This window comes from Triticum aestivum, chromosome 2D, assembly GCF_018294505.1.
Source record: "Triticum aestivum cultivar Chinese Spring chromosome 2D, IWGSC CS RefSeq v2.1, whole genome shotgun sequence".
NCBI lineage: Eukaryota > Viridiplantae > Streptophyta > Magnoliopsida > Poales > Poaceae > Triticum > Triticum aestivum.
The window spans coordinates 471,208,369-471,215,534 of NC_057799.1; the positions used below are offsets into that span (position 1 = coordinate 471,208,369).

A 7,166-nucleotide genomic window follows, 5' to 3' on the forward strand; every position below is an offset into this window, starting at 1 on the left:
GGAATAAAGCCACGAAACGGCAGAGTCACAAACACCGACGATATCTCAGACACACACAGCAACAGAAATGAGAACAGGGGGTTCCAACAAGTAACATAACGGCAAGCACCACCCCGAGCACGCAGGCTACTAAGACTTCCATGCCTTCTGCAACATATCTGCTACGATAGTCTCCTCCAAATTATCTCTAGATAGAAAGTGGAAAGTGAAGCACACACTACTTCGTCTCAGGTGGCTACATGTTAACTAAGCCATCTATTCTAACCCAGGATGGACACACTAAAATTTGAGAAGCTTCATAACTCTCTCCAAGATATTTACTGAGACAGCAGGGCTTGATTTCTTCAGGTGCACATATCCCTGGCTTGCCAACACATCATCCAATCTATTGGAAGACATGATAAATTCAGCACAAGCATCTTTTAACCTGCTGCAGTGATGTTGGTCTGCGAGAGCTAACGTGGTCGCCACAGTCTGAACATCAAGAGTTTTGCAAAGAATGTCTTCACACATCATCTTCATCCTTTCCATTGCATACCGATCTGCAGCCACTAGTAAGTGCCTGGCCATTTCCTTTTTCTCATCATCATCAAAGTTATCCATGGAAGGCAATGAATCTGTGTAGATAAAGTGAAGCAATGCCTTGAAACACTGGTAGAAAAAGAGGCTTCCATACGCCCCCACTTAGTCCCCAAAACAATCGAACCGCGACCAAAGGGGTCTTTAGTCGCGGTTCGGGAGGAGACCCGCGACCAACTATCTGGGCCCAGCGCGCTCGGTCGACAGCTGGCGGACGGGAGGGGCTTTAGTCCCGGTTGGCCTGGCCAACCGGGACTAAAGGTCCCCGAAGGCCTTTAGTCGCGGTTGGCCAGGCCAACCGGGACTAAAGGCCCATCCAGCTGGCGGACGGGAGGGGCTTTAGTCCCGGTTGGCCTGGCCAACCGGGACTAAAGGTCCCCGAAGGCCTTTAGTTGCGGTTGGCCAGGCCAACCGGGACTAAAGGCCCATCCCTATATATAGGACTCAGCTCACTTCACTTCACTCAGCTCACTTCACAATTTTCAGAAGGGGGTGGTGGGTTTGCTTTTGGTTCCTCCTATGCACACAAGGTGTTCGATGAAATGCCCGAGAGCCTGAAACAAACATGATATGAAGTGTCCGAGCCACACTTGAGCTTTCTCATTTATTTTTCCTCCGCGATCGCGGTTAGCAACTTGAACCTTTCATGTGTCATTGATAAAATACGCATGTGTGTAGTTCATTGTTTAATTTGTATTATTTCTAGCTAGTTAGTTTAACAAATGCATGATGGTTAATTATATACTTTATATAATAATAATGCAGATGAATCGGCAATGGATGTACGGTCCCCGACTCTCCAGCGAGTTCACTACGGGTTTGAAAGATTTCCTCGTAGTGGCAAATGCGAACAAGCAGCAAGGTTTTATTATCTGTCCATGTGCTGTCTGTAAGAATCAGAAGGGTTACTCCTCCTCAAGAGACGTTCACATGCACCTGCTTCGGCACGGTTTCATGCCAAGCTATAATTGTTGGACCAAGCATGGAGAAAGAGGGGTTAGAATGGAAGAAGATGAAGAAGGGGATGATATCGATGACAACTATCATGATCATTTCGGTGATACTTTCATGGAGGATGATGCTGAAGGTGGGGAAGGGTTAGGTGAAGGTGAAGAAGAGGCACATGATGAGCCCGCTGATGATCTTGGTCGGACCATTGCTGATGCACGGAGACGCTGCGAAACTGACAAGGAGAGGGAGAATTTGGATCGCATGTTAGAGGATCACAAAAAGTCGTTGTATCCAGGATGCGATAATAGTCTGAAAAAGTTGGGCTGCACACTGGATTTGCTAAAATGGAAGGCACAGGAAGGTGTAGGTGACTCATCATTTGAAAATTTGCTGAAAATGTTGAAGAATATGTTTCCGAAGAATAACGAGTTGCCCACCAGTACGTACGAAGCAAAGAAGGTTGTCTGCCCTCTAGGTTTAGAGGTTCTGAAGATACATGCATGCATTAACGACTGCATCCTCTACCGCGGTGAATACGAGAATTTGAATGAATGCCCTGTATGCACTGCATTGCGTTATAAGATCAGAGGCGATGACCCTGGTGACGATGTTGAGGGCGAGAAACCCAGGAAGAGGGTTCCCGCCAAGGTGATGTGGTATGCTCCTATAATACCACGGTTGAAACGTCTGTTCATGAACAAAAAGCATGCCAAGTCGTTGCGATGGCACAAAGAGGACCGTAAGTCCGACGGGGAGTTGAGACACCCCGCTGATGGAACACAATGGAGAAAGATCGACAGAGTGTTCAAAGATTTTGCAGCTGACGCAATGAACATAAGATTTGGTCTAAGTACTGATGGCATGAATTCTTTTGGCGAGCAGAGCTCCAGCCATAGCACCTGGCCCGTGACTCTATGCATCTACAACCTTCCTCCTTGGTTGTGCATGAAGCGGAAGTTCATTATGATGCCAATTCTCATCCAAGGCCCTAAGCAACCCGGCAACGACATCGATGTGTACCTAAGGCCATTAGTTGAAGAACTTTTATAGTTGTGGGCCAGACCTGGTGTACGACGCCCCCCAATCCACCTCCGGCGAAGAAGCAGAAGCAGGCGGACAGCAAGGAAACCCGCTCCTGGACTATTAACCCGGACCCTTATGTACCTAAGACCACAAGGGTACCGGAGCCATCACTGAAGCCTCTCCTCCCAAGGCCTGGGGAACTTAGTGAAGCTGAAACCAAATTGGCCGCGTCTGCTGATTATGAGAAATGGAAGGCGGATATGAAGGCGAAAAAAGAGCCTGAGCCCAAGCAAGTATTCACTGAGAAGCAAAAGAAGTGGGCTAAGGATTTTTTGACGACACCGTCCCAAGCCGAGCTGAATATGCCTGACGACTATGGACATGAACTTCGTAGGCAAGCAAAAATATTGAAGGGGGAGAAAGAAGAAAGTAAAAAAAGCGGGAAACAAGTTGACCAGCTCGGGATGCAGAAGAAACAATCGATCCCCCCGCTCATAGTGAAAGCCGGTCCGGAAGAGGACCCCGAGATCATAGCAGCTGCGGCAGCACTTGGATTGACTGTAGCGAGTGCCATGAAACAAGCGTCCGAGATGGGTTTGACTCTTCGTGCCTTCTTAGGCCTTGAGGATGCGCCAGTATGTGAGATAGCATTACAATATGTGCGGAATGGGCCTCTCGTCGAGCCTGCGCGGGAAAAGAGTTTACCACCACAAATGCGAAATCTGCTACGTTGGTACAAGCAATTCATAACATGGGCCGACAAAGAATATATTTATGCGGATGTTACAGATGAGCATCACACCAAACGGTACTCTGTAGAAGTTCATATGAGTGAATTGTTCCAGCTGTTCAATCTGCGCGACCTCGACAAATCTATGCTGAGTTGCTACGTTCTGTAAGTGATTTATTTCTACCTCATCTCGTTCTTCATTGCCTGCACTATATATATATATATATTGTCCTAACTATATTGTTGCGTACGCTATTATGCAGATTGAAGATTTGGGAATGCAAAATAAGAAACATCCATGATGTTGGGTTCATTGACCCACATATCGTTAATGGACATGTGTTACAACATCACCCCGAAGACGTGGAGAAAGACTTGTACAAGTTTCTTAGAAAGCATCAACTCAAAAGTCATATTCTATTTCCTTACCATTTTGGGTGAGTGTTTCTCTCTTGTGCTCATTCTCTTTTGTTTACTCCATGCATGGTATGTCTAATCGATGAGTTATGCATGACTGTGCATGTAACGTGTCCGCAGGTTCCACTGGATTCTGCTAAATATTGAACTTCACACCTCCAGAGTTCTAATCATGGACTCTATGGATTCGGATCCAAAGCGTTGGGCCGACATGAGAAAAATGCTGCAAAAGTAATTATTTTCAATCATTTGAGCTCTATATCGATCGGTCTCTTTCGTTCATTTCCTAATATCAAGTAACTAATAACTCCCTTGTTCATTTAATTTTCTTTGCCTTGTAGGGTTTGGAGACGGTTCTCAGAAGAAATTGTCGGTGAATTCAAATATGAGCTAGATTTCAGAAGGTTAGTTAATGTGGATAAGCAGCCACCGGGGACCAATCTATGTGGATACTATGTTTGTGAGAACATCCGGAGACACACCTCTGAGCGGAAGACATCGGATAGCGTGCGGAACGCGACGGATAACTTGCGGAGGAGGCTTAGTCCAGAAGCTCGCTTCCGACCAATTCAATAAGAATTAGCAGGATTTTTCATGAGGGAAGTCATCAATCCTAAAGGAGAACACTATACCGAGGACGAAGAAATTTATATGCATACCCGAGATTGAAACTTGTACGAAGTTGTATATGGTCATCCATCCTAATTGTGTATGGAAACTTGTTCGAAGTTGTATACGGTCACCCGAGATTGAATATATATTATATATTCCTCTTGAATTCTTCTTGTTTGAAATTTCATATGCATGTATATAGTAGGGTAGAATATGTGTACTGAAACTTTATCAAAATTAAAATAAAACACAAAATATAATATAAAAGAAATAAAACACTCCAAACTAAAAAGAAACCAGGTTTAGGGGGGCTAAAACCCTAAACCTGCGGAGGAGCCCTTTAGTCCCGGGTGGCCACGAGAACCGGGACTAAAGGTCCTCCGCCCCGAAGGACCACGGGCGTCCACGTGGACGGGCCTTTAGTCCCGGTCAGCCACAAGAACCGGGACTAAAGCCTTTAGTCGCGGTCCGTAAGAGGCGCGACTAAAGGGGGGGTCTTTAGTCGCGCATATTTAGTCCCGGTTGCACAGCCGGGACTAAAGGCTGTTGCGAACCGGGACTAAAGGGCTTTTTTCTACCAGTGAAAACAGCAGGCTGCATTTCTTCGACGGTTATGTTCTGGCTCCACTTGCCTCTCATCGGTCCATACAGCTCTGCCTTGAAGACTGGAGACCGTGTTGCGAGCACAATCTTATGTGCAGGAAAAATCTCACCTTCAACCTCGAATGCCACATCTGCTTCCTCGGCCGCCTCTAGCAGTTTTCCAAAATTTTCCGCCAAGTCTGAGGGTGGCATCTGGACCTCAGCTGTTATCGCAGTGTCCGCAACAAGTGGTTCCTTGATGACAGTTAGATCGCACTCAATTACAAGACGGTCATCCCGCAGGTAATCCGACTTCTCTAGCTCACTCTTCTTCTTAAAATATGGAAGACCCCAACTATAACTGGTCCCACTGGTGCTGAGGGAATCGAACACCATTGGGGACTTCAAGACTGAGAAAACCGATGACGACAGCCCAGTGGTGTGGTTGACCAGCCTCAAGTCGTAGAGCGCCCTTACCTTGGCACCCTTGCTCAGGAGCTCCAGGTAGACTGAGACGTGGCCCTGGCTGTTGGCGTGTGTGTCTGCCCCGTCTGGGTAGTAGCGGATGCACCATTCGTACCCGCCAACAGAGACGGTGGTGGACCGGATGAATTTGCCGATGCCCATGCCCTTATGCAGGCTGTACCCGACGATGTCGAACACAAGCGTGGCCCGCGCCGTCACAGGGGTGCACCTCGAGGCCCTCCTTTCTGTTGGCCTCTTCGATGCCGCCATAGTGAGACTTTCCCTGCGAGCTGAGGATCAAGGCGGTGGCGATGGGAGAGCTAGGGGAGGGGGGAACGTCGATGCGATCTGGGCGTGGGAGACCGCGACACGACGGTGGAAGGTAGGCGGGCGGCGCGACCGAACCGGAAGACGAGGGTTTGGGCGAGCAACAGGGGACGAGGGCTCTAGAATTTCAAGCAAAAACCCTCCGTTTCCGAGTATATCTCTCCTGTTCCGCTGGCTCACGAAACTGCCTCCCAATCGATCTCTTGTTGCCCACGTGAACAACGAAAGTGCCCCTAGCGACTGGTGGCTCCCGATCGATCTCATACGGAGGCCATGGAGCGGGAAAATACACAGGTATCCACGATCTGTGGATCGGCGATACGATCCTTCCCTCCTAGACGAGACGAGATCGGCTACGGCGCCGGCCTCTCACCTCCACTCCCCTTGCCCCTCGCGGTAAACATATTGTAGAGCATCCTCTCGCGCACGCCGGCTGGGACGAGTTCCCCGTCGCCGGCGTCCAGCCCTCTACATGCACCAGCGTGTGCGATGGTTCCATCCGTTATAGGCGGCGGCAGGTATCATACACGCTGCCGGAGGCAACCTCGCGTCAAGCTCAGGGAGGAGTGCGCCTCACTCGGCCTCCCCTCCGTGGACGTGCAGGCCGGACCGCCGGAGCCGCCTACGTCCCGCGGTCTCGCGCTTTTTTTTCGAACCGGGCTTTTCCCCTTTCCATTACTTTCATAACGGAAATACAAAGTCTCAGGAACTGAAACCAGCAAGGCTAGAGAGAAAGAGGAAAAGTGAGTTCGGGGCAACACCAGGAAACCCACTATCTGCGCCTGTCATCAGGAACAACAGATCATGGGGCGAAAACCTGGGTGTCACCCAAACCCGCACTACGAACACCTACGCAAAGTATCACCAGTCTTACAAACACCAGGCCACAACGGCCATAACAAAACAACCCAAAAGAACTACCAGAACATCCACATCAAGGACCAAAGAACACCACCCTGTTCATCCGGCACACGAGACTCCAGGAAGCATCGACGGCTCATCTTCGCCAAAGCACCAGAAACTTACTGATCAGGGTCCGCAGCGTCTTATTCCTCAGTTCCCACCACGTCCGTCCCTAGTTGGAATCGGGGGACCGCAAAGCAGCAGCATCTGAGTTGTGTTCTCTTTCAGCATCTCCGCTCCTTTTTTCACCATCTCCCCTATCTCTGGTTTCTGGAGACCTGCCCAGTACATCAAAAAGGCACAAGCTGTAAATACAATTTCAAATGGAGAGTTAATCCATTTGAGTTTGAAAGTGGCTCGGTTCCTGGCCAGCCAAATAGCCCAATATATAGCAGCCAAGCCAACGGTGTATATTTTGTCCAGCCCAGGTAAGAAACTATACATCCACACATAGTATTGCCAGATAGTATTAGAGGCAGCAATCAGTTCCAAGCACGGAACCTACGGTTCTCCACACCACCCTGGAAACAGGGCACAAGAACATCAAGTGCTGAGTTGTTTCTAATTGGTCACAAAA

General features: G+C 48.8%; 1 protein-coding gene across 1 annotated transcript; it reads right to left on the reverse strand.

The window, feature by feature from the left end:
- Positions 1–279: 279 nt before the first annotated feature.
- LOC123055848 (BTB/POZ and MATH domain-containing protein 2-like) lies at positions 280–5,629 on the reverse strand. The gene is made up of 2 exons (XM_044479684.1): positions 4,901–5,629; positions 280–651 (listed from the first exon to the last, which is right to left on the reverse strand). The coding sequence occupies exons 1-2, from the start codon at positions 5,627–5,629 to the stop codon at positions 280–282; spliced, it is 1,101 nt and encodes a 366-aa protein (XP_044335619.1).
- Between the last annotated feature and the right edge of the window lie 1,537 nt (positions 5,630–7,166).